The sequence below is a fragment of the Engystomops pustulosus genome, chromosome 1 (assembly GCF_040894005.1).
Source record: "Engystomops pustulosus chromosome 1, aEngPut4.maternal, whole genome shotgun sequence".
NCBI lineage: Eukaryota > Metazoa > Chordata > Amphibia > Anura > Leptodactylidae > Engystomops > Engystomops pustulosus.
The window spans coordinates 188,557,400-188,584,877 of record NC_092411.1 but is presented as its reverse complement, the minus strand read 5'-3'; the positions used below and the strand labels follow the sequence as shown (position 1 = coordinate 188,584,877).

Genomic DNA, 27,478 nt, shown 5'->3' with positions numbered 1-27,478 from the left:
TCTAATAATTATATACAGTCCCCCTATAATTATATACTGCCCCCTATAACTACATACTGCCTCCCTATAATAACTACATACTGCCTCCCTATAATAATTACATACAGTCTCCCTATAATAACTATATACACAACCTATAATAGCTATATACAGTCCCTCTATAATAATTATATACAGGCCCCCTATAATAACTAAATAGAGCCCCCCTATAACCACTATATATAGTCCCCCTATAATCCTGGCAGCTCCTCTTCTATCTTCTCTTTGCTGTATTAGCCTGCAGAGATGCGTCCATGCGATCTGCCTGCCGGCGCACACTATGATGCGGCGGTGTCATCGCTGATGACATCACAGTGTGCGCCAGCCAGCAGATCACGTGGACAATGTAAGTTTATTTTTTTTATGTGCTTGGCAAACTGCAGGCTGGCTATATACTACTGGGGGCTGGCAGGCTGTATACTACATGGGGCTGGCTGACTGTATACTAATGGGGGCTTGCAGACTGTATACTACTGGGGGCTGGCAGGCTGTGTACTACTGGGGGCTGGCAGGTTGTATACTACTGGGGGCTGGCAGGCTGTATATTACATGGGGCTGGCTGGCTGCATACTACATTGGGCTGGCTGTATACTACATGGGGCTGGCTGGCTGCATACTAAATGGGGCTGACTGGCTGTATACTACTGGGGGCTGGATGTATACTACATAGGGGCTGGCTGGATGTATACTACATGGGGGCTGGTTGTCTGTATACTGCTGGGGGCTGGCTGTATATTACATGGCGGCTGGATGTATACTACATGAGGCTGACTGGCTGTATACTACTGGGGGCTGGTTGGCTGTATACTACTGGAGGCTAGCTCGCTATATACTACTTGGGGTTAGCTGGCTATATACTATTGGGGCTGGCTGTATACAACATGGGGACTGGCTGGCTGTATACTACTTGGGGCTGGCTGGCTATATAGTACTGGGTCTAACTATATACTACAGGGGGCTGGCTATATACTAGAGGCTGTGACCAATGCATTTCCCACTCTCGGCCAATAGGTTTTACCAGTGTTTGGTGGTAAAAATAGGGGTTTCAGCTTACACTTGGTTCGGCTTATACTCGAGTATATATGGTAGCTTATATTTTAATGACCCATTTCAATATTGACTATACTTATTACTGAAATACCTGTTTAATAACCAGTATGTGGTTATCTATCATTTATGAATTTAAGTACCGTAAGTAACAGCTGGGGCTAGTGATGGTAAATTTTCTAGGATTTCTTCTTTGTGACAGACATTGATTTGTGAAATAGATGATTAGTGAAGCACTTTGTACAGGAGCTTCCCCTTACGTCATGGTTTCTGCTTGGCGAGGCCTGGCTCTCTGAGGATTGGCTGGCTGCTCAGCAGTAATTTGAACTGCCTTTTGTACTGTGCTGCTCCTGACTCAGTGCTGAAGGTGTTCTGCTGTTAGACACCTGTACCTCGCGTGTGTTTTGTTTTGTCTCGTCACTGGTAGCTGTTTGTTTTCTGCTCCAGTGTTTGGTTTCACATGCTTGGATGGGGCTTGCCATTCTACCGTGGCACTGGAGGCTCACTTTACTGAGGATGGAAGCTCAACGAGAGCTGGTGACAAGAGTCTCTTCCTGAGGTAAAAGCTCTTCTTGTATGACACCTACAAGACATTGTGAAGGAAGCGGTGATGCTGATCAGTAACTTAGAATAGAAAAGCAATATAAATGAGATTAATACAAAGTGGATATATTTGTGAATGGATGGATAGATAACTTATATAGATTATTGCTATCTGCTATAGTATCTTTTTATTATTGTCATTGCTATTTGTTTCTCTTTGCTGTTTACATTGAGAAGGACAGTCAGAGATGGCACATCGTCCTCTGTAGCTTAGAAGCTGCTTCTCCACAGATATTGGTCTTTTTCATGGAGATTGTCATAAGGTCCACAGGTTCAAATCTCAGGGCCTCTGCAGCTCTTAAAGGACACATTGATGGTTATGCGTGTTATATGATAGAACCTCTTCAAGCACAGCATGGATAGGCATATTGCTGGTCAGTATCGTGATATAGCCATCTTTGTCTAACGTGTCAGCTTTATGATGAATGATGTGAGGTGTTTTTTTTATGATACTGAATATTAAACATGGGCTCCTACTAGTTAAACAGAACTATCAAAAGCATGTTTGTTTTATCAAAGACTAATTTGCTTACTCTGGTTCCCAACACATACTTTATATTTGGCGACCTGCCGACATAGCTATGTGTTACCTGTGTTCCCCTTATCCAAGGAGTGCCTGTTTTACTAATCGTCATTAACTCTATAATTGACCTGGATTAGGAGCCTCCCCCTTTAACTTTTAAAGGTGAATTTCCTATTTATTTTGTGTTTATCAATGTGTATTTTCATCTGTCTATACTATCAACCATATTATCTTGTTTGGATATTTTCTGAACAACTGCTAAATAGCTAATGTTAATAGCTAAAGTGAGGTTTAGGGTTCATTCACGCGGCCGTCTGGGGGGACATACATGCGGCCGCATATACGTCCCCACAGACAACAATGGCGGACCGGCGGCAGTACGGTGCCACGCATTCCGCGCTGTACACCAGGAAAAGATAGAGCATGCTCTATCTGTTTCCCAGTGTGCGGCCGTGTGTCAATTTTCTCTATGGAGGGAGGAGGGGCCACCTCCTCTCCAGCACACGGCAGTATGCCTGCACGGCGGGCATACCGCATGTGAATGAACCCTTAGTGTAGTGGCCCAAAGTTCACTCTTGGGCCCATCCACATGGAGACCATTACAGATGAGCAGTATATGCACAATGTTCTGTAATACAGTAGTATTGCAGGATGTTGTATGAGCGATCAGACCCCCTAGGGTGGTCTGAAATAATAGTAATTTTGTTTCTGCCCATTTTTTCACCCATAAATATTTGAATACAAAGTGAACAAAAGGTCATATAAGTCCCAAAATGATATCAATGAAAGCGAATCCCACAAAAAAATTATACCTTACCCAGATCTTTGCAGTGAAGTATGAATAAGTTATGGGTGTCAGAAAATCGCAAAATTTAATTTTAAGTTTTAACAGTAGGTCTTTACATTGTGCATTTTGTCTGTGTAGTGTGCAGGTACAGGAATTGTATTGCATTGGGTATAGTGCAGCCTCAAAACAAATGAATTGCATGCAACACATATATGGTGCTGACACTACTTAAATACACATGCAAGCAGTTTGCACATAAAAGAATGTGCAAAGTCTGACAGAAAACTGGCGCAGGGGCTTCAGTATATGTGGGCCGATTATGGCAATAATGGCACAGGCATTGGTACAGGGAAGGGGTGTGCGTGCCAGGTGGGCGGAAGTTGCTGACGTTGAGGTGCTCTGCACCTGTAAACAAAAAAGATCATAGCACTGAGGGAAGGCCACGCTGGATACCAGGAGCACCGGAAAAAGTAGGTAGTGGTTTATTTTTCTGTACACCCCCTCCCCTCCAGCCCACCTAGATATTTTTGTATAATATCAGCAGGGGTGAATTAAGGCTGACATGGGCCCTGGCCTGTATGAATTTTATTTCCCTTACAAGTCCGAAAATCACTTCCTACATATGGTACTTGTGGAATGGAGGATGTGTCCCTTCTGCCTGCTTTCAATCTGCCATTTCAGGACGTTCGGAGGACCTTTAAAGGTCCTGAAATGGCTTTTGTGTACATGTGTATTGAAAGCAGGATTCATGTGTGTGTATAAAATTTGTTCGGTGGCTTCGGTGGCTACGGGCCATCTAGAAGGCTTTAGCCCAAGCCGCCTATATTATAATCCACTACTGAATCTTGGACAAACCCATTAACTACTTCTCATAGTAAACTATCATGAAGTTAACTCTGGTAAAAGCACTGCTGACCCAACCACATAGTTTCATGTCACACTGCTTCAGCATTGTTAGTAATGCTCCCTAGCTCTGTGCTTCATAACTCATTGCTATGCTTCACATAGATGTGGTTGGTCTTGGAAATGCAGCTGGAACACCTGATTTAATGTGGTTGTGTGCAACTGCTATGGTGACTCACCACAGTGTAATGGAAATGAAAACTTAGGGGACAGTTGTGGCTAGCAAAATGGTTGAGACTTAATGATCCATGAAACTCTGTGTGCTTTTGTTTAAAATGTACTACACATATACAGGCCGTCCCCTACTTAAGGACATCCGACTTACAGACAACTCATAGTTACAGACAGACCCCTCTGACCTCTGGTGAAGCTCTCTGAATGCTTTACTATAGTCCCAGATTGCAATAATCAGCTGTAAGGTGTCTGTAATAAAGCTATATTGATAATCCTTGGTCCCATTGCAGCAAAAAATTTTGAAACTCCATTTGTCGCTGGGGCCAACATTTTTTTTTTGTCTAGATCTACAATTATAAAATATACAGTTTCGACTTACATAAAAATTGAACTTAAGAACAAACCTCTGGACCCTATCTTGTACGTAACCTGGGGACTGCCTGTACATAATTTTGTATATATTATGTACAATACATACTTTTAATATATGAACACTGATAACGACCAACAAGTGTATCATTCTTTCTTTCTGTATCAGTTCTTCTTATTAAATTAAATTAAAGTATATATCCACTACCATCACATCTTTTTTCGGCTCAGTATACAAGAATTTTCGGCTCAGTATACTTCCTTTCAACCAGAGACAAACACAGACTTAGCTCTGGTATATTTATTAAATGAATGTAAATAAAAGTTAAATTTTATACTTCACACATATTCAATCACACTATCTCTTGGTCAAAAGACCTTTATTTGCAGCAATGCAATTTGAGTCCAAATATTGCCATATATTTGCAACAAAATCTTTGATGTAAGGTCTACATTATTGGACACTATTCGTAGATGGGTTTAGTAAGAGGTAATGAAGAACCTCTAGTCCAAGACCTGTATTGATATAAGTTCCCTCTACAAGACTTTATTTATTGTGTTTTGACTGTTTTTTCCAAGATGATAACTCTCCTATATTCTTTGGGTCAGTACGATCGTGGAGATACCAAATTGATATAATTTAGTTATGTCTTAATACCTTTAAAAAATTCAAAAACCATGCATTGCCATATACTGACACCCGGAACTTTTTATACTACAGACATGTGTAAGGTGTAATTATTTGCGGGATGGGCTAATATTTTCATTGATGCAATATTGACAACTAAACAACCTTTTGATCACTTTTTATAAATTTTTTGCGGTTGATAGATGAGACATTTTGTAATGTGGTGATACCTAACATGTTCATGATTTTATTTGTTTATTTTTATGTGTTGTAGGGAAAAGGGGTTATTACAATTCTTCCTTTTTTTACATTTTTTTCAAAAAAAAAAAAAAGTTTTTTTGCAATTTTTACAGACCCCCCCCCCCAAACGTACTTGACAACTTTACAATATACTGCAATGCAACTGTATTGTAGTATATTGTAGATTTACAGCTTCTATATCAGTCTGTCTTGATGACGACATGGGGGCCCAGACCAGAATTTAAAGATGGCAACAAGCAGACCTACTAGATGCCTTAATCGGGTTTGATCATGGCACCTGACAGGTTAACTTCCATGATCGATGCCAGCCCCGACAACAACAGTTACCGGAAAATGTTAGATATGTAAAAAAGCTGGCATCTACTGCATATGCAGAGGTCTCTGTCCTTGAGCCCTCTTCACAACCGTCCAATGCATACTGTATTAGTATGTTGGCTTGCTAAGCTTACTAGTAACAACCCTTAGTATTGATGCCACTCTCTTTCATTTGTATATAGAAAACAAGAAGCCAAAAACACTAATAATGAAGGATTCAAGCAAAAATTTGGAATAATGCATTCGGGGAGTACTTGCGATAGCATATCCATTTTTTCCTTTATATCTATTGGCGGACATGAATGAAAAAAACATGGTTGTAACGTATTGAATCTCCAATATGAACCATGTTAGGGGTGTGTGCTATTTGCTTTTTTCCCCTCTCCTTCATGACTTAAAGGAAAACCGGGGACACTTACTCATAGATTCAGTCATAGTGACTGTGGTAATCTTCTTATATTTGTTATCCATGTTATCCTACTTCATTCTAAAATTAACTTTAAAAATTTTAAAAATTTTGCTAACGAATCTCAAGAATCCCTTCCGTGCTGTAACTTCTGTCCAGGAGCATGTCTCCCCCTGCTCCCTCAGCACTTCCGTCTCCTACTACCAACTGTTATTTCACCAGAAAAAGTTTCAGCACACAGTGGGGGTCATTTACTAAGGGCCCGATTCGCGTTTTCCCGACGTGTTACCCGAATATTTCCAATTTGCGCCGATTGTACCTGAATTGCCCCAGGATTTTGGCGCACTCGATGGGATTGTGGCGCATCGGCGCCGGCATGCGCGCAACGGAAATCGGGGGGCGTGGCCGAACGAAAACCTGACGTATTCGGAAAAACCGCCGTATTTAAAAACGGAAAATGTGTCGCTCGGGACGCGCTTACCTGCACTCAGTCGGCCTCGGTGAATTCCGGCGCGTTCAGATGCTTTTCAGCGCAGCAGCGCCACCTGGTGGACGGCGGAGGAACTACCTTATTAAATCCCGACCGGACCCGAATCCAGCGCAGAGAACGCGCCGCTGGATCGCGAATGGACCAGGTAAGTAAATCTGCCCCAGTGTGAAGGGAGGCTCCTGCACAGTGTTAAAGTCAGCACGGTAGCTCAGTGGTTAGCACTACAGCCTTGCAGCACTGGGGTCCTGGGTTCAAGTCCCATCCATGTCAACATCTGAAAAGAGTTTGTATGTTCTCTGCGTGTTTTCGTTTCCTCCCACACTCCAAAACATACTGGTTGGTTGATTATATTGTAAGCCGCATTGGGGACAGGGACTGATTTGGCAAAAACTCTGTGTAGTGCTCTGTAATCTGTGTGCGCTATATTAATAAAATAGTAAAAAATTATAAAAATAATAATAACAGCATGTGAAGCTAAAGCGTTAAGGGGCTCTTGTAACATCCCCCCAGTGCCCTTCTGGCACTCTAGCATAATTTTAATAGCATAATTTTAGATGGAACGAGGCTTATAATGCTTGATTTCATTTAAAAGGTAAGGAACTTACAAAGATATGACATAGAAGTCTGTAATTAACACACAATGCAGATTCCTAGTTCAGAAGATAGTCTTCAAGGTACACCTGTTTTATTGAGGAGGATCTTTTACTACCTAAGAGAGTTTTAAAATAACATTACTGAGCAATAAAAGCATAACTTTGACCGCAGTGCGAGATTACAGACAGCTAGCTTCTAAGGTTTCACTTCATTAAATGTCCAACCTTTTCCATAAAAACCTGTCTAATGTACAGGATCATAAAAGCTAAATTGAATAGTCTAACAATTCAGTTATTTTCAATTACAGCAAATTCAATTTAACCTCTTAAGGACGCAGGGTTTTTTCGCTCATTTCTCCCTCTCCACCTTCAAAAATCCATAACTTTTTCATTTTTACGTGTACAGACCTGTGTGAGGGCTTATTTTGTGTGTAACAAATTTTACTTTCCCGTAATGTTATTTATTTTAACATGCCGTGTACTGCGAAGCTGAAAAAAAATTCCAAATGTGGAAAAATTCTTGTGGGCTCAGTTTTTACGACTTTGACTGTGCACTCAAAATAACAGCTCAGCTTTATTCTTTGGTTTGGTGCGATCGCGGTGATACCAAATTTATACAGGTTTTATTGTGTTTTAATAAATTTTCAAAAATTAAACGAATGTGTACAAAAAGGAAAAAAAATTTTTGCCATCTTCTGAAACTAATAACTTTTTCAGACTTTGGCGCACGGAGCTGTGTGAGGTGTCATTTTTTGCAAAATGAGCCGACATTTTCATTGCTACCATTTTGAGGTCTGTGCAACATATTGATCATTTTTTATTCCATTTTTATATGATGTAAATAGGTGTAAAAGTCGCATTTTGGACATTTGGGCGCCATTTCCCGTCTCGGAGGTCACCATCGGCCATAACCGTTTTTATATTTTGATAGATCGGGCATTTTGGGACGCGGAGATACCTAATGTGTCTGTGATTTTTACTGTTTATTATGTTTTATATCAGTTCTAGGGAAAGGGGGGTGATTTGAATTTTTAATATTTTATTAATTTAATTATTTTTTAAACTTTTTTTTTATTTTTTTTTTTCACTATTTTTTAGACCATCTAGGGTACATTAACCCTAGATGGTCAGATCGTTCCTACCATATACTGCAATACTTCTGTATCGCAGTATATGGCATTTCTGCACACTATACATTACAATGAGCCACAGGCTCAAAGTAATGGATATGCAGAAGCCATGTATCCTCGGGTCAAACGAAGACCCGAGGCTACCATGGCAACCGATCGCCGCCTCCCGATGACGTTCGGGGGAGCAGCGACCGTAACAAAGATGGCGGCGCCCGCGCGCCGCCGTCTTTTAAATGCCGGCGGCGGCAACGGAGGGGTTAATAGCCGCGATCGGTGCAAGCACCGACCGCAGTTATTAGCGGTGGGGGTTTTCTGCAATGTGAGCCCTCTTCATACACTCTTTATACCTCTGCGCCGTAGAGCTACGGCGCAGTGCGTTAAGGAGTTAATGGCATTGGAAACATCTACACTTATAAAGTGTCTTTTTGGCCTCTAGCGATAGTTAACAAAGTATTTCATTACTTTCTATGAACCTATTATTTATGGAATTGCATTAAAATAATTTTTCCAGGACTTTGATATTGATGAGCAATAGCCAACTTCACATTAAAGAATGTTCTGTTCAGGATCCTTTGATATGATATAAACATCAAGTTTGAAAATGCACATTTAAAGGGAACCTGTCACAACAGAAATACTCGATAAACCCGAAACAGTACCATATAGATGACTGTAATTGTTTTTCCAAGGTTCCCTTGTGTCTCCTGTCTGTTGAAGCATTGACCAAAAAAAGACTTTTTTGGTACAAATATGCGGCCTATCCATCTGCAACATGTATTGATCACTCTATGATATACATTTTATGTATTCCTATGATCAACCATCAGCACTTTTTCACAATGTTCAATATATTGACTTGGTATAATTCCCGGGCAACACCTTTAATTTTTATAAATGTTTAGCGTAGTAAATCAAACTAATGGTGACATTTGCAGAGACCCAGTAATTGTGCAGGATGTCCTGGACTTAAAGCAACCCTGTACTTTGGTCCCCACCCAGCTTATTCATAATCCCAGAATGCCTACTTTTTCTTAAGTGAAGACAGCTTATACTTAAAAATCGAATATTTCTATGTTTTAGTCCCTCATTATCGAAGTTGAGGGAGCATGAACCTTGAGCCATGCCTTTACTGTCCATGCTGCAGACAGATCACACAGACTAAACATTAGCTGTTCTTATCGCAATTATGCATGACTTTAGACAGGCCACACCTTGTGATAATAGCAACCGGTGTAATATTTTTAACCTTAGGCAGCATTTTCTGTGTGCCGTATATGAGGACAGGGATAAAATGAGACTTTTTAGGGCTCCCTACAAAAAAAATTTGTTAAAGGGGTTTTCCCATCTGGACATTTACATTTAATTTAATTCATTTGCCATATGTAAACATTTCTTCAATTGAATGCTATTAAAAAAAAAAATAATTTCTCATAAATGAGAAGTGTTGTATTGATGTGCAGAGATGGCAGTTACACATCTTACTATGGTAACAGAGCAAGAAAGTCTGTTAGAACATCACTGTGAGCAGAACATAAGAGGAGTTACTGAGAACTAAAGGATCATGGGACAGTTTCAAGTTGCGGCCATCTTGGTGATAACTGCATACTTTAGAGAGACTATAAAATCTTGTGAATCATAAAATCAAACTATTAAAGCTCCATTTTGTGACTAATGACATTGAGATTTGTTATATTCACTTATTTATAGCATCATGGGTTTTTGTCATGGCGATGGATCACCGCTCCCTGATGATGTCACAGGGAGCGACGATTCCCCGCAAGATGGCGGCGCCTATCTTATAGACACTCTGGGTTTTCCCCAGGGAGAACCAGTACATCAGCCTCTCCCTCCATATTTCTTGCACACACCACCGGCTGGAGACCTGCCAGGTTATAGGACAGCCCTCTGGTTCCCATACCAAGCACCGTGACATCAGCATGCCCTAGGCCGCAATCGCCAGCCACTCCGATATTGTGGGCCCGGCTGCCTCCAGGCCCACAAGCGCTGCTCCAGCACTCAGGAGGTTAATTCCTGCAAAAGAACTGTGCAGCAGTGCCCAAAGCGTTAACCTCTGGAAGGCTGTGTGGCACAGCAAGGAATTCCAGCCTGCCAAAATCCTCACTGGCGGGAAATCCAGGCAGCTTGCTAAACTACGCCCCCTGCGCATGTGGCACAAAGTAGCTGCTGCCCAGCGAGGAAGAGGGTTAATCAGCCATCTTGGATATCTGTGTAGGCCGCAACCAAGCTTGCTAACAACGTGCGTCCCAGCCGGAGTGGTGATGCAGGTGTCCTGCCACTGGAAAGGAGCATCGTTAACCCCCGCTGAGCACCTTCTGCCTGCCAGATATCTGGAAAGGAGATCATCGTGCACCGGAGCTGTCCTGCATCGCAGCTGATCCTGAGTGAGTACCGCTGGGGAAGTTAAAGGGGGGTAGAGATTGTTTCTGAAGGTGTATATTGGCTCACCTCCCAGGGAATAGTGAATTTGCTTTAAAGGGACCATGTCCCCATTACTAGCCATTGCCCATAGCAATGGACATTGTTAAGCCTCCTAGTCCCTCAAACTCAGAAAGACCAGCCTAACAATGTTGGATCAGGAAGAGGACACTGTGCTGGAGCGACTCCTGTCACCAGGACCCTCCTCATGGCATCGGAGTCTTCTAAATACTCCAGAGAGCCCATCTAGTTCTGCCCCTGACCATGCCCTACTATCTTGGAGCCCCCTGATTACCCCACTATGATGGAAAGTTGCACACTCTCTCCGAATTTAGAGCTTAGATGCTACCTTCACTCAGTATACGCTCACAGAATAACAAAACGTGGGCATTCTATCTCGGCAGTTAAAGAGACCTGCTCTCCGGTAAGTCAAGTCTTGGCCCCCAGCAGAATGTGGTCCCAAGCAGAATGTGCCCCAAATTGTCAATAAGCTGCGCACCACCTTTGAAAAGTGTACTGCCTCTGAGCTGAAGCAGAAGTTCTTTGGGAAAAGACAGAATCCTCATTGAGACACCAGCTCACCTTTTCCTTAGTAATAGGCACCTGTGGTTGGGTCGGCACGGGCCACCTTGCTGCTCAGGTATAGTAGTATTCCAATACGAAAAAGGTCACGGTCCAGCCAAGATCTCCAACTTCACAATTCTTTATTTAATATTCATCATAAAAGTTCCAAGGCATAAATAACGTCTACGTGTTTCGAGCAGAGGCCCCGCTCTTAATCATGACAAACATATACTAACAATCTAACTTGACACGTTTTTAAAACTCCCTCCCAGTAACATTGCCCAACCCTCTCCATTTGCATCACTTCCGGTCAATTCATGAATATACATAAGGGGAGGAGGCTGTCATACTAGCCCTGGTAAGTATGAAATCTGTTTCACATAAATATCGATATTTTTAACTTAACTAGTCAGTACATAACATAACATTGCAACATTATGAGGGCAGTATTCGGGAGAAGCATTGTCCCGCAATGGTGACGCTCATGGGTTGAAGACGGAACATAGCTCATGTTGCCCTGTAGAACGATCACATCGTGGGATGGCGCCACTTTAAGAGACAAACTAAAATCAGAAGACAAAAAACAACAAGAGCGCATTACAATGCCTTGGAACTTTTATGATGAATCTTAAATAAAGAATTGTGAAGTTGGAGATCTTGGCTGGACCGTGACCTTTTTTCGCATTAAAAGACAGACTGAGAGAGAGACTTTGCCCTTTCTTTAGAAAGGCCTGCCTGCTGAACCTCAGGAGGAGTCTGAGCCTGTGGATCTGGAAGATGCTGCTCTAGCCTTTCCTCCAATGCAACTGGCCACACCGCCTCCAGTGTCTGAAGAAGTCACTGTCCTGGAAGAGCAGGTCACCATCCTGGCAGACATGGTGAGCAAAATGCTGGTGCAACTGGCACAGTTGGAAGTAGATGCCCCATCAAGGAGAAAGAAACCACCTGTTCCTTACAGCCATCCGCTCCCCGTGATTCTCGGACCAAACAGCCTCTGACTACGCCAAAATCCCAGAACACCTGGAGTCAAAGAGAACCAAGACTGCTATGTAGCCTCTGCCATAGGTACAGGCATAAAGGGAATGAATGTCGGTTAAACGACAAACCCTTGAAGCTATGGGACGACCTCCAAGAGAAGAATCTCTAAGTCCCCAAGATTCCACTTGGATGCCAAGGTTTGTGGGAACTCAACCCATGGTTCCTGTGACTATAAATGGAGTAACCCTACAGGCCTTAATCGAAACCAGCTCTCAAGTGACCACCAGACACAGTGCTACCTTTGAGAAATGCCAGAGAAGAACATCCCCATTACAGCCTTCAGGCCCACAAGAAATGGCTAGGCCCCCGAGGGGGATGTTGCATATGTTTATTCATCATGATCTAACCCATGGAAAATCAAAATAGATAATTCCAGGTGAACTATTGAAAATCTAAGATTCTTTTAATGCACCGACTTTTACCACTTTAGTTTTTATTAAAACAAGGTTCTTGGCCTAGGATTTTCTAATTTTCAATATCAACATTGGAGCCAACTTTAAAATCCATATGTTTAATGATCTCTTTGGAGATAGGTTAGACCACCTTTTAGACCACCAAGAGTTTGAGCATAAAATTGGAGGCATTTACTCTGTGTATCAGATGAAACAATAGTGCCCTGTTTTGTGAAAAAGCACCTGGATGACAGAATAAGAAGGAGAACACATTCACAAAATTGTCTTAGAAATAGGGGAGACCTTGGCATTTAAAGAATGTTAATGGTATGCTTGAGTGGAGAGCTTCAGAGCCAACCTCGGTCAGCAGTCTTTGCTGACATCTTTTGTGAAGTATACCATCTCATGGCAGCAGCCTCTCAAGACAGATTTTTATTTAATTTGTGAAAAACCTTTGGTAACAGTGAAGAGGACTGTATTTATTTTCTTTTATGTAATTTTACACTAAACCACATATAGAATATTTGAAATAGATAATGAAAAAAGTATGAATAGAAATTAGATTGTGCTATATGATAATAATAAAATGCTTTATTTATAATTATCTTTATTTATAGAGCACCATCATATGCCACAGTGTTTTAGAAAATCATGAGGGACATACATAGATACAAATAAAACAAGACAAAGGACCCTGCTCACAAGAGTTTACAGTCTGAGGGTATAATACTAATAATAATGGTTGAATTGCTGCATTCAGATACTTGGATAATACCAGGGCAAATCTATAACTAGCAGGATGAAATAATGATTGGTGTTATAATAATAATAAATATTTATTTCTAGAGAACCAGCATATTCTGCAGCACTTTACAAATCATGTTATAAATGAGATAATTGTGCATGTGACATGTGACAATTTGCATTTAAGCCTGTGATTTTCTTGACAATGTGAAGTGGATCCCTACCACAGTTTTGCTTTATAACTTGCACCGCCACACTATCTGCTAATGCTAAACAATAATTTAAAATTCTCTTAGCAAAATATGTGACTAGAGATTGCACTTTTCATAATGATACTGGTGATCTATATATGTTAAAGAACATTTTTGGTCCCCCTCAGTCAGTAAGGCCTGGTTTGACCACTATCTTAAAAAAAAATACCTATAAAAAAGTACCTTCGGTGGTGATGAAACTAAAAAAACAAGTTTCACCTTCCACCTTAGTGTATTTGTTTTCTGCAGCATGTTTTATTGGATTATGTAATAGACATCACATTTTATATTCAGGAAGGGCTAGGCCGTTTCATCGTATTTATTGTGTCTTAGCTTGTATGCCACTGTAAGTATCTATGATATTTGTGGTTTGGCTAGTGTCTAGGACACCACACATAGAATATAGTATAGAAAATGTTTTTCATTTTTTAAAGATTTTTTAAGTTTTGATCCGATATAGTAAAAAGTGGAAAATCAAACAACAGTGATGGAATAGCTTTGCTTTTTAAATTTGTTAAAAAATGTTAATGCTATGAATTTTTCACTTAAGGGACTGAAGATTGAAATTTCTGGACACAGGAGCTATTTCATAGCTGTGTAATATAAAAATATTCTATGTAGTGTAGTAGTTTTCTTTATACTAACTACATCATATTCCGAAATAAAAAAAGTGATGTTTAACTGGGCCTCAATCTGGGCATCCATTTTCAAAACCCTGTTCTATATATGGTGAGAAAACCCAACATATATCCCAACAGTAGAGCAAAAGAATTTGGAATTATAGGAATGTATGTCCAAAATAGAAACCCATCTGACTGAGCCTAGGGATCCTACTGTTTAGTTCCCACACAATAATGAAGTCCTTGTTATCATCACTAGCTAACCATAGATATCACATTTACCAAGTAATTTAGACCACTATCAGCTTCCTGAGAACCCTGTGCCTCTGTTAAATTATTTGCCTAAAGCAAAAGAAATAAATTGCCGGAACCTTTAGCTTTAGATATATCATTTGACAAGGCCAAGAAACTAGTGGAAAAGCAAGAACATTGTTGAAGAAAGTGACAAGTAATTGTAAACTCTCCACCTTCCTGTGGACATAAAGAGTTTCATTATATTCATGACTATAATGTTAATAAATAAGTTTGTAAACTTATGTACCACTCACACTAAGTGAGTCTTGCATATTAAATTTTACTTGCATTGACCTGCTTCCATGTTCCTGCTTGACTAGTTGTATGGGGCACTTAGAGAGAACTCTGTTACATCAGTGGATGCTTCGTGTTATGTGACCAGGATTATCTAAGGTCTTTTACCCAATTGCATTTGAAGGGGGATATTTATGAGGACCTCTGCGCACCGCCAGTGGCGCAGAGGCCCTGAAATAATCGCAAATGCTAGCTTATTGCTAACTTTTGCGATTATTTTTCACAATCCGCCACCTTCATGCCAGTGGGGCGTGAAGGGGCATGAAGGGGGGGGGCGCGGCCGGCCGAGCGGGGGGCGCGGCCGGACTGGAGTGGGCCGGCGCGGGGCGTTACTGTCCCTGTGCCTGCGCACTCGCTGCTGCCGGCGACTTTTCATACGTTAAAAGTCGCCGGTTGCGCAGGGCCTGGCGTAGGAAAAACTCTGCGCTGCTGGCAGCCCGATACATCAAGAGGCAGAAGCCTCTTCATGTATCGGGCTGCGAATTTGCAGCGGCGGGGCTATCACGAGCGCCAGCGTATGATAAATATCCCCCGAAATGTCTATGTGTTGTATGTATCTTATCACATGAATTCACAGCATGCCTCCATGGACTTATACTCCTCCCCATGTCTCCATGAAGGCATGTTGTGATTTCATGAGGTCATATACTGGCATGTGGTAGATGTTGCAAATGTAACTGGATACAGGACCTTAGATGACATCACCCTGGTTACATGACATTAAAGGGGTTATCCGGTTATAAAAATCTACTTAGGGCCGGGCTGGGGTGAGCTATTTAAAAATAATAAATGTGTACTAACCTCCCCCGGGGCTGCCGATGTCACGCGCCGTGGTCCGTTTGATCCATGCCCCTGTTTGTTTACAGTGACACAGAAGCCTCGCACAGGGAGCTTCCGGCCGGCGATGTGGCGGCTCCTCCCATCCAACCCTATCTCTCTGCGGTGTCGGCTGACAGGAAGCTCCCTGTGCGCTCTTGTAAGCAAATCGGCGCACAGATGATATGGATCGTGGCGTGGGACATCAACAGCGCCGGAGGAGGTAAGTACACGTTTATTATTTTTAAATAGCCAGCCCCAGCCCGGCCCTAAGTAAATTTTTATTCCCAGATAACCCCTTTAAGTGCTGACTGCTCAGAAGAGACATACAAGAGGCATGGGACATGGAAAGGAGTAGATGGGTGGGGTTGGCCGAGCAAGGCACACCCCCTTTAATGCCAGATAATATAACATAAAGTTATGCTATAGGGATACAATTTGTAGCTAAAAGAAGGGTGTCATAATAGGGCTCTGTGGGAACCTGTCAATAGATTTATTTGTGAAAAAGTGGTGACAGGTACCCTTTAAAGAATAAAGTATGTGCAGAAAGAATACTTTAGTGAACGTTCCATGAACAGTCACTTACAGTTTATTAAAACGATTGAAAAAATGATGTATGTATGCACATTCATTAAGGCATATTTATTAAAGTATATTTTATTTATTTAAGGTGCAAAGTTAGATGGTCTTAAGCTCCACCAGATGTATTAAAGTGTCTAAAGCAAGTTAACTCCTTTGTCTAACTATGATTATTCTATTGTGGGCGGCTAACCCACAGCAATTTACAGTCACAGTGATTTGGCTTTCTTTAAGGCATAGATGAAGTCCATCCCAGACAGTTATTAGGAATTTTTGGAGAGCTATACCAGCAGAGACAATGGGGCTTATTTATCAGGGCTTCTGCGCCATAACACTGGCGAAGAAACCCTAAAATAAATGCTACAGTATCACTAACACTTGCGATTATTTTTCCCTTTATGCTGCCTCCACACCAGGGGGGCATGAAGGGGGGCATGGCAACTGGAGGAGTGGTCTGGCAGGGCGTTCTTGCCACTCACCGGATACTTCAAGAGGCCTAAGCCCGGTCTGAACAGGCCCAACTTGACTGAGATGGCTTCCAAATTTACTCAGAAGCGCCATCTGGGGAGAATTTTAAGACTGGCATTTGAAGCGCAAGTCTAAATATATTACATCCTTTATGTCAGGGTTTTTTTTCAGATGTAATCCCACATTTAATGAGTAATTCACATGCATTTTGCTGTAGAGTGTGTATAGATACTTCACATTGGCACATGGCCATATGTCTTCCTTCATGGAATCCATCATGTGCTACTATAGTTTTCCTTACATGCAATGGTTCTTATAGAGAATACTTTATAATTTCTATGATGGCTTATATTTTTCATGGTGCCAGTTCAGCCTACATTTTAAGATGTGCTCAAAAGAAAATAAGTGGTCCAGTCCCAGTTCTTACTATATTGGTTATATAATTAGAAATATTGCTATTTAGCTAGAACCAATTAACTTAGCCAGCATGATGCCAGCAGTACTGCTTTAGATGCCACAGTCAATAGCAAACATGGCATGTTGCTATGTTGTTTAACAGAGAGAGAGAGATAGAGGGCACTCACATGTGTTAATTCTTAAGCAGCCTGCAATGCAAATGAGGGGTGGCCATGAGCTACTATGTCAATTGTGAGGACTTTAGTGTATTTTTTTTTCTTTGATTGGAAGTGCTGCCGAACTTCCACTGTGGCAACAAAAAGATTTACTTAAAGGGTTAATACAAAACAGAATTGTGCATGTGACGATATTTGCAATGATCTTTATGGAGTCTATATAAAATATAATACATGTGCCTAATTATATGTCTTTGTTAGGGTATAGAAATTATAAGTGGGTCATATTACAGACATATATAAAACAAATTTCTAATATGGCCTTGTGAATGCTGCCTAAAGCAGAAATTACAAGCATAAAGTCTCTGGTATAAAAAAAAGTTTATACCACATGGCCATATGTCTCCCTTCATGGAATCCATCATGTGCTACTATACTTTTCCTTACATGCAGTGGTTCTTATAGAAAACACCTTATTATTCCTATGATGGCTACTTATATTTTTCATGGTGCCAGTTCAGCCTACATTTTAATATGTGCTTAAAAGAACATAGATGTTCTAATAAAACAAATTTCTAATATGGCCATGTGAATGCTGCCTAAAACAGAAATTAATAGTCTCTGGAATAAAAAAGTTTATATTACATGGCCATATTTCTCCCTTCATGGAATCCAATTTATAAGTGGGCCATATTACAGACAATAAATCAACTTTATAATATGGCCATGTGAATGCTGCCTAAAGCAGAAATTACAGGCATAAAGTCTCTGGCATAAAAAAGTGTTGTATTAATCTACAAGGTTAGCGTAAGTTTATGATTACCATATACATAATAACCTTATTTTAAAAATTAGTGATTCAGTTCTAATACCTCTCAAGGTATTTGCCATGTTTGTGTAAACTGTATACATTACACTAGTTGGAGCAGGTCATGGCATCTGTATCACACTACTTGGGACTTTTACTCCTGTTGGCCTGCCATTGACCTCAGTCTACAGTCTGTGGGGTCACCACCTTTTACTAGGGTGAGATGTAGTTCAGGGCATGCACCATATCACTTGTATGTCTTTGTGTTGCAGCAGCCACTAATTGTACCAAATTACTCCATGTGTTGTTTCCCTCCTTTCTAATACAGACTGAAATGTGGCCACCTAAAGCATTTTGGCCGGTGCGACCTAGAGATGAACTGTGTCCCAGGGGTAAAGCAGGGTGATGCACATTAAAGTTACCTTTCATACTTTGTGTGGTTAACCAATCCATTGCAAGGGGATGATGGAGGGTCATGTGATATCTATCCATGGCCAAAATATGGAGAATGATCCTCCTGGGAATTGCAATTCCCTATATTTGGCTTTGTATAATATTATTATGGGACTGAACAAATAACATTTTACAATAAGATATAGGAAGGCTACCATTCTTAGGTAGGCCATATACATTTTGATCTAATCTTGTGTCTTCTTAGTCTGGTAGCTGCTATTGCTTTGAACTCTTCAAGTGTGTCTACCTCTTGTTATATATTTCAGATAATAAAAAGTTCAAAAGAAAGGGATGTACTGACTCCATTGTATCCTTGTTCTAATAAAAACCTTCTAGGAGCTCTTAATCTGCTAGCTAAAGAGTTCTTCCCTCCTTTCTAAGCAGAGATATAACTGGAAGATCTAGGGCTATGATGCAGATCAGTAGTTTACATGCATTAATTGAACTGCTGAACTCATTTTGGCACCAGCGTCTCAGTTGCTACATGATCTGTACTGAATATGCCCTACCATTCTGCAGCCTCAGTTTCCTGATATTTTTTTACACATACAAATTTACAAAAATACGACTTTGGCGGTGTGTCCATTAAAACTGCCTCCCTGCCAGGCATCAATAAGACCTGCTCTATAATTTGCGGCCCCTCTGCTCACTATATTCACAGTGTGGTGAGACACGGTGCATGCATCATTTCTTACCCACCATGACCATGCACAATAGAAGTCAATGTGGCTGTGAATTAGCCACTGTATTTGTGGCTAGTGCATTGCCAGAAAAATATGATCCTATACACGTGGTCTAAGTCTGAGAGATTGGATCCAAATTGAAAGGAATTGCCAAATGTAAGTAACTGACAGTTGTATATTTTTTCTCCCAAGACAATATGATTTAATACCTATATCATGTTTCTATTTAGAAAATTCCCCACTAATTACAATAGGCAGAGTGCATGAGAATAGAACAAAGGCAAATCTCCAATTAACGGCTTAGCATAGGCAAATACATTCCTACAGATAGATAAATGGTGAAAGTGCATGCAGAGTTTATGACTGGACTGGGGTATAGTTATAGGGGATGTTGCGTTTAAGATTGTTTGTGGCCTAAAAGCAGTATTCCCATTAGCAGGGTCAGACTGGCCCATTACTGTACCGGTGAAATCACCAATGGGCCCCGACACCACTTGGCTCCGCCTCCTCATTATAAGAGATGGGACCTAGGGTTATAGTGGCACATGGGGCAAGGCTCCTGCGGGTTGGCCACAGCACAAGTTTCAGCAATTTATAGTAACAACATAGTGGATGTCCGTAGCAACCCTGAACTGTCTGTCCCTTGCCACAAGCCTACCTATCAACTTATGCGGAAAAAGTGATCAAACACTCATGAATTTCACTATGTGATATCAATGCAAACATCAGCTTATCCCACAAAAAGTTACTCCTTACCAAACTCTGTACACCGAACTATAAAAAAGAAAGAGGTATAAGAAAACGGTAACACAGGCAGTCATTGGGTTACGTATAAGAGGCGTATGATAACACTGCCACTGCATTTTCGCCACAATAGAGCGAGGGTAACCAAAGACGTGTGTGTCCTTGGATACGTGGGACAGCAACTTTCCGTAACATATTAAAGACACTGAATATGATTAAAAGAGGCACTTTAACAAAGAAATGACAGTACTTTACTGTACTGAGGCACAATCTTTAAACTTTTCTGTCTTGTAAGACAAACAGCAGCTTCAGTGCTCTATCTATCTGCAAGCGATCACGTTTCCAAGGACGCTTTGCTGGTAAGATCGCGCAAGCATCCTTGGATACCAGCAATAGCGCATGGCAGTGGCTTGCAGTAGAATACAGCATTGAAGCCACTGCCTGCGCAACAAGAAAGAAAAGACTGCAATATATGCAATCTCCCTCCGGAGCCATTTGCAGCTTGTTCAACCTGTCCTGTATGAGAGTTAAGCTGCCGAACTGGGATCACACATGCAGAAGATTCCTGCAGACTATCTGTGCTGGTGAGATCCCTGTTAGTAACTATGGGTCATTCGTAAGTCGGAACGACATAAGTCAGGGACATCCGCAAAAAAAAAATAATCAAAAACTTCTGCGTGTATGTAGCTTCCTAGTGCAAAATTGGAAAGCAGAGGGTAAAAAATGCATAAATGGAAAAGGACTAGAACGTTAAATGTTTTTTTAGGAATACTGGAAACCCAATGGGTCTGAGGCAGAGATAACGAAAGAAAAATACTATGTTTCTGATACCCACATTGCTCAAGGCTTTGATCCCTGTGTCTGATCAGAAGGCACAAAGGGTTTTCACATAACCCACTTCATCCAATGAGTGACCCTTTTGGATCATGGGAGGTCTTATTGACCAAGGAGGCCACTCATTGGCTGAACCCCAACCTGGCACTTTCAATCATACAAAGTCACTTTTTTTGCTACCCCTGCCCTTGTCTCCACTAAGAGATTAAAAAAACTTTTTAATTTTAAATAATTCTTTTCTGCATCCAGACTGCCACAACCTGGCTGATTCACACTCCATTTTATGTGGGATTATATGGGATTTTTATAGTATTCAATATTCCCATGAAGCAATAGGTGGGCCTCCAGCATCAATTGCACTGGTGGGCCCTAGCCCCCCCAGTCTGACCCTATAAAGCATATTGAATAATTAATGGAGTAACAACAGCATGTGCCATAAATAGATGGGGAACCCTCCTCTGGCTCTGCAGTCCTTGTCTTACTGCTCCACTGAATGAAGAAGTGGGTGTGTATATGCAATAAATAGCTGTGAATATGCCATAAATGTTTGTTATTGGTCTAGATTGGTTCTAGATTTTATTTGGTCTAGACATTAATTTTTGGGCCTGTTCTTTTTAGAGTCTATTATTTTTACTTGACCATGACCAGTCATGTTGTATCATAGTTTTAATCACATTTGTTACTACTATTATTGGTCTTAATATAGAGATTTGTGATATATGAATGGGAAATGCCTATCTCTAGTATTCTTTATTCTCGATTAACATATGATCAAAAGAATATAAGGAAGTGTCACCTTGTATATTAATAGTAATTGTGTCACAGACTAAGAATAAGATATGATAAGTGACATTCCTTACAATGGAATGCAGCAGATCATTACTGTGACTAAGTCAGGCCGAAATACTAATAAAAAATAAATTTAGCAACAAACCTTTTTGATGGAATTTCCCTTTTAAACAACTTGACACAGATATATATAGTATGTGCAACACCCTTGCCAATGCATGGGATGGGTAGGTGTTACGTAAATGTCCATCTTCATGCCAGTAGCTACCTGGTGAGATTGATCACCTCACCAGGAGGTCTGTAAAATACTAATTACAGCATGAAACTCCTGCCTAGTAAGACAAAAGTTAACGTGAAGTGTTATAAGCCAATGATATCCCTTGTACTATTGTAAATCAAGCGGGAAGCTGATTGGAGAGTGCTGTCACCTCATTAGGGGAATATAAAACCCCTTGTGGCGGGAGCACATGGTCTGCAGAGTCAGTAGATTCCAGAAGCAGAGGAGTGTGCAGCACCTGCCTATGCTGCACAAGCCAGTGTCATATTACCAGGAAGCATTGGTGTCTCAGGCCAGCTGCCTGACACCTTGGGCAAATTAGGAGACTAAGCCCCAGAGCAGAGGTCCACTGTCCGGATTCGGCTCCATCTATCAGCGCAGTCTGAAGCTATTATCAAGCTGTGAGCAACCCTTCCTGCGGACCAACTATCTCCTACCAGCTTTCCAGCCTTCTGAACCTAGGGATTCCTATATACACCTCAGGGGTTGCCCCAGGGAGAAACCTCCTTCATCAGCCTCTCCCTCTACTTTTCTTGCACACACCACCTGCTAGAGACCTGCCAAGCTGTAGGCCTGTCCTCTGGTCTCAATACCAAGCACCATGACCATAGCATGCCCAAGGCTGCATAAGCCAGCCGCTCTGGCATTCTGGGCCCCGGCTTTCTACAACCACCAAAGAAGGGCTAGGCCCCGGTGGGGGATGTTGCATATGGATAATTTCAGTAAGCACACATGCACATGTGTAACACATATCATTATAACATACTTACTAGATTTAGAAAACAAAAAGGAAATACCATATATACTCTCGTATAAGCCTAGTTTTTAATCACAAAAAAATGTGTTGAAACCCCAAACTCGGCTTATACTCAAGTAAAAAAAATGTAGGTTTTACCAGGCTTTTGTGGTAAAATTAGGGGCCTTGGCTTATATTTGGGTCGGCTTATACTCGAGTATATACGGTATATCCCAAATGGTGAGAAGAACACAAAATAATAAATGTAATAACAATACTTGCACTATTATAAACATTGTGAGGGTCTATTTTTCATAAATGTGTAATACTTATGTGTTGCAAACAGTGGCAGTCTGTCTGCTATTCCAATGCCAGCAAATGTTATGGGTCTTAGTGGTTAGACCATCAATTTAACATTATTGACCTATGTATTAGAAGCTGTAGGCAAGAAGGAGAGAAAAAGTCTTTAGATTTTCTTTGCTTTTTGTTGCTTATATTATGGAGAGCAAGTTAGTTTTATTTGGACAAATGTCATAAAGTAGAAATATCACTGTGCATGTGATTTTCAGTCACTGAGAAAAGCCCAGATCGCTTCCTATCATAAATATAGAAGATGAACACTTGGGTATTCAGTTGTGACAACACAAAAGGATGATTTACAACATAACATTATAAGTCTTATAATACATACTATTATCTATGAATGAATGTAGTTTCTTATGGAGATACATCTTTTAACATACAATATGCAGCTGTGATGTATCCTGTTGGGAGGTGTCTCATTATCAAGTACTGTGTAATTATCATTCAGATCATATTGACCTTCGCACCTATTAGATAATAGTGAGGAATGTACAGCACATCTATGAAAGTCACAGTATGTTTACCTTGGGCTTGTGTGCTGAAACTTTGCTTAGTCCATGTTTGTGTATTAATATTATTGCTTGCAAGAGCCTTGCGTGCCAAGCCGACATATGCATTGTGCATCTTGAAAAGACAACAAGAGACTCCTTAGGAAAGTATACATTCTTCTGTTCCCAAGGAATTTCATTTCTTGCCACATCATAATGTCTCTTTGGTTGCACAGCAAATTCGAGTCAGGTCTCACAGTTGAGTCAGGGTTCCCTGGCCTTTTTCTGGTCACAATAAAGGCCACGTTAAAATCATTCATCACCACAACCTCAACATTCCTGAAAGAGCCTTGTCTCATTTGCAGCAATCCTGAAATGGTTCCTTAACAGGGCTGTTATACGAGACTACCAGTTCATGTGCCATTCGTAATCTGGCTCATTGCTGTGAGATGGCCCAGAATTGTTCAGAGGTTTTAGCTTCTTAAGAATTCTGGCACATCCCTTTCACTAGAATTGAAAGTGATGCAAGACAGGGACTGACAGGATTTTCAACCATAGTATGCTCCAGTTTTTGGGCACAGGTTATAGTAAATTTGTCAGGATGAAGTGTCAATGACCTGCCCTCTTTGAAGGAGTTTTCTTGGATTAAATATTTTCTTACTATGGGCCCCATGGTTCAGAACAGTGTATACATAGCAGTGTATAGTTACCTTCCCCCTGTGCTCCATTGCAGCGCAGCACAACACAACCAACACCAGAGCCTACAGCCTACAGCCTACAAACCACAGCCAGAGACGAATGAAGTATAGACTATTTGTTATGCTAAGACCCCCCTGGGCCCATAGTATTTTCTTTTTTCAAGCATTTAATGGTATGATAAGTTGCCCCTTCAAGGCTATAAAAAGGTTGCAGGAACTCTTCTATTTACCAATAGTGAAAATCACTATGAGATTCTTAACCGTAAAAAAAAAAAAGAATTTTAGCCTAATGTAATACATTTGTAAGAATACAAATCTACCTATAAAAGTAGATTGGGTGGTAGGTGCATGTATTGGAAGTGAGGATTTAGAGCCAATCCTCACATCCTCGCTATCTTTTTAAAATCTTTATTGCCCTAATATGTACATTTTCTAATGAGGCTACTGGGGTGTGGAGTAGCCAGACATGAGGCTACACGTTGCGGCTACTCCACGCCCCAGTAGACTCTTCTTCTGTTCCTCCTATCCTACATCTTCGCCGCGCAGCTCCCCGTAGCTGCGTGCCCTCGTCTGAGAAGCCGGCGTTCTGTTAATATCTATATGGATAAAATTATTTTACAAACTGAAGCTCAAAAAACATAGTAGTTGCTGTTTTTATTTTTAAATGTAGGTTCTTGCGAGATTTTTTTTCTTTTTTGTATATTGTAAGTAACTTTTTATTAATTTGGCACATCATTAATAGCTTCTTGTTTTCCTTCAGAGTCATTCCTAAAAACTGTTTGCTGGAAAACTATTCCCATCTAAGAAAGAACGACATACATGCGTACAAGGAAAGATCTACAAAAGAGTAAGTTAGTTGAATTATAAAGTAACATCTTGCTTGTTTTTATCAATGTGTATCACATCAGTATAGTTCCAGCAGTATGAATCTGCCCCTATTACGTGTGCTCTGTGCTCAAATCTATGGAAGGCTACGTGTCTCTCATCACAGTTAGCAGATCTGTATGATGAACTGCAATATAAAGGGGGGAATTTATTAAGACTGGCATTTCAATTGTCAGGTTTAAACGCCGTAAGGAATCTTCGCCAGGTTTGTCCAATTTAGGCCAGGTAAAACCTGGTCAAGTTTTGAACTGTTGTCTCCACTGGTTTTCCGGTCACGCCAACACCCAACCGCCAGAAGCATCAAAAATGAGGGTTTTTAGATGCCTTGTCCATCAGAAAAATTAGACAGGTTTCCATCTCACAGATATAAATAAGGAGCCTGCAGCTCCACGTCTCTCTTTCACCTCTGGAAGAATAATCACAGTGAACTGCCAACTAGTAGAGATGGTGCAGAGCGTGACAATAGTCAATTATATATAACATGCAATTTAGCCTAGTGCATCAAGGAATTCAAAGGCAAAATATAACTTATGGCCAATTATTCAGATGATACTGTTGTTGAACATCAATATCCAAATGATTTAGTCTAGAAGAAATAGGATATCATTAAAGATTGCCCCGCCAGCTAGCTGATCAATACATGCAGCTGCTAAAACACCGTGATAGTTAGCTTTTTATAGCCAAGAGAAGTTGTGGATAACAACACAGAGGAAACACACTACTCTACCAAAGGAAAAGATCTGGTTGTGACAACCATATGCACGTGTCCATCAGGGATATGCTCTATTATGTTCTATTATTGTCTGGCATATCAGATCATAAACCAGAATGTATATAAATAGTTGTATACCCCACCTTTTAAGCACCTCTGCAGTAATTAATATATGATTTGTAAGATGTATTTATCTGTCTGTAAAGCTATGCATTTCTAAGCTTTATTTACCCAGCTCCTGCAAGGGAAATGGTCAATCACACATTCCAACCTTCACTTCAGTCATGTCCTTCATGGTCTTCATTCGGCTCTATGACTACTCTCTCATCAGCAGACATTCACTCCTCATCTGTATACAAGTCACTTATAGCACACTGCACCCTCACCTCTCTTTATGACCTTTACTGTCTTGAAATATTGTTTTCTTTGCCAATACCCATAACCAACTCACTCAACAAATCCTAACTTCTTTGGTCCAATCTGTCCTTTTTATCATGAAGTATTCTTAAAGGAAATCTTCCACTTTTGTGGTAGTAAATTAAGCTATATATACTCACCTGTTGGCGTCTTCTCCCTGATGGCAGCACATATCTTCATGAAGCTTGATATGTTGACAATCCGCTAAAAATATGCTAACTAGCCCTCAGACGTACACAGAGCCCTTGAGGTTAATAATTAAGCACGGTACTTCTGGAACCTGGTAACGTTACACAGGAGGTGTGCATTATTATTAGCCAAGATCGCTGGTAGCTTGTGTGACGTGCACAGAGCTCCTGAAGCTCATAATTATGCACGCCTCTTGTGTGACGTCACCAGGCTCCTGTGGGGGAGAGGAGGTAAGTGTCACTGCTGGAGGCAGGCATAATTATTAGTCTTAGGCTCTCTCTTTTTATGTCACAGAGTGCCCAAGGCTAATTAGCATATTTTTAAAAGGGTTAACACCACCAATTGGTACTAGCAAACACCCAGCTTGTATGGAGAGCCCTCTCCATATAGAAAATGTAAACGCCAGCTCACGACCCCGTAGATTGCCTCCAGTGTCGGATCCAGCACGGGCCACCCTCCTGCTAGGGCATGTAGAATTTCAGAAATATAATCACAGTCCAGCCAGGTTCCCGACAGCATAGAACTTTCATTGTTTCATGGAGTGGTTATGATGTAACCAAATAAAAGTCCTATGCTGTCGGGAACCTGTGTTTCTGAAAGCCCTCTCCATATACCTGCAGCTGATGTGTGATGTACTAATACTATTAAGGAGTTATTACTTTATTTCTATAGTGCACACAGATTACACAGCCCTTGCAAAATCAGTCCCTGCCCCCATGGGGCTCACAATCTAGTCAACCTACCAGTATGTTTTGGAGTGTGGGAGGAAACCAGAGGACCCGGAGGAAACCCACGCAAACACAGAGAGAGCATACAAACTTGAACCCAGGGCCCCAGAGCTGCAAGTCTGCAGTGCTAACCACTGAGCCACAATGCTGCCCACAGTATCCAGTATTGTACCTGTGTTCCCAGGGTAGCCAATATTGTAACAGTGTTCTCAAAAAAGTATGAGCTTTAGATGTTAATTTTCCAGCATCTTTCCAGTAAGTGATGTAGTTACAAGATACAGCCATATGCTTACTATGCATAAAGTAACTTCAAAGTTAATAATTTTAGATTGTATCGT

At 40.9% G+C, this 27,478-nt stretch overlaps 1 protein-coding gene across 4 annotated transcripts in view; it reads left to right on the top strand.

The window, feature by feature from the left end:
- SHROOM3 (shroom family member 3) overlaps window positions 1-27,478 on the top strand; it is a 236,223-nt gene that overhangs the window by 102,278 nt on the left and 106,467 nt on the right. For 2 of the 4 annotated variants that reach the window (XM_072115762.1, XM_072115779.1), the window contains exons 1-2: window positions 1,442-1,645; window positions 24,970-25,056. Coding sequence is in view for 1 of the 4 variants with exons in the window: in XM_072115744.1 (XP_071971845.1) it covers window positions 24,970-25,056 (87 nt within the window). In the remaining 3 variants the exon portion in view is untranslated. Of the gene's footprint in view, window positions 1-1,441; window positions 1,646-24,969; window positions 25,057-27,478 lie in introns of those variants that run through there. The other 2 variants (XM_072115788.1, XM_072115744.1) reach the window with 2 other exon arrangements.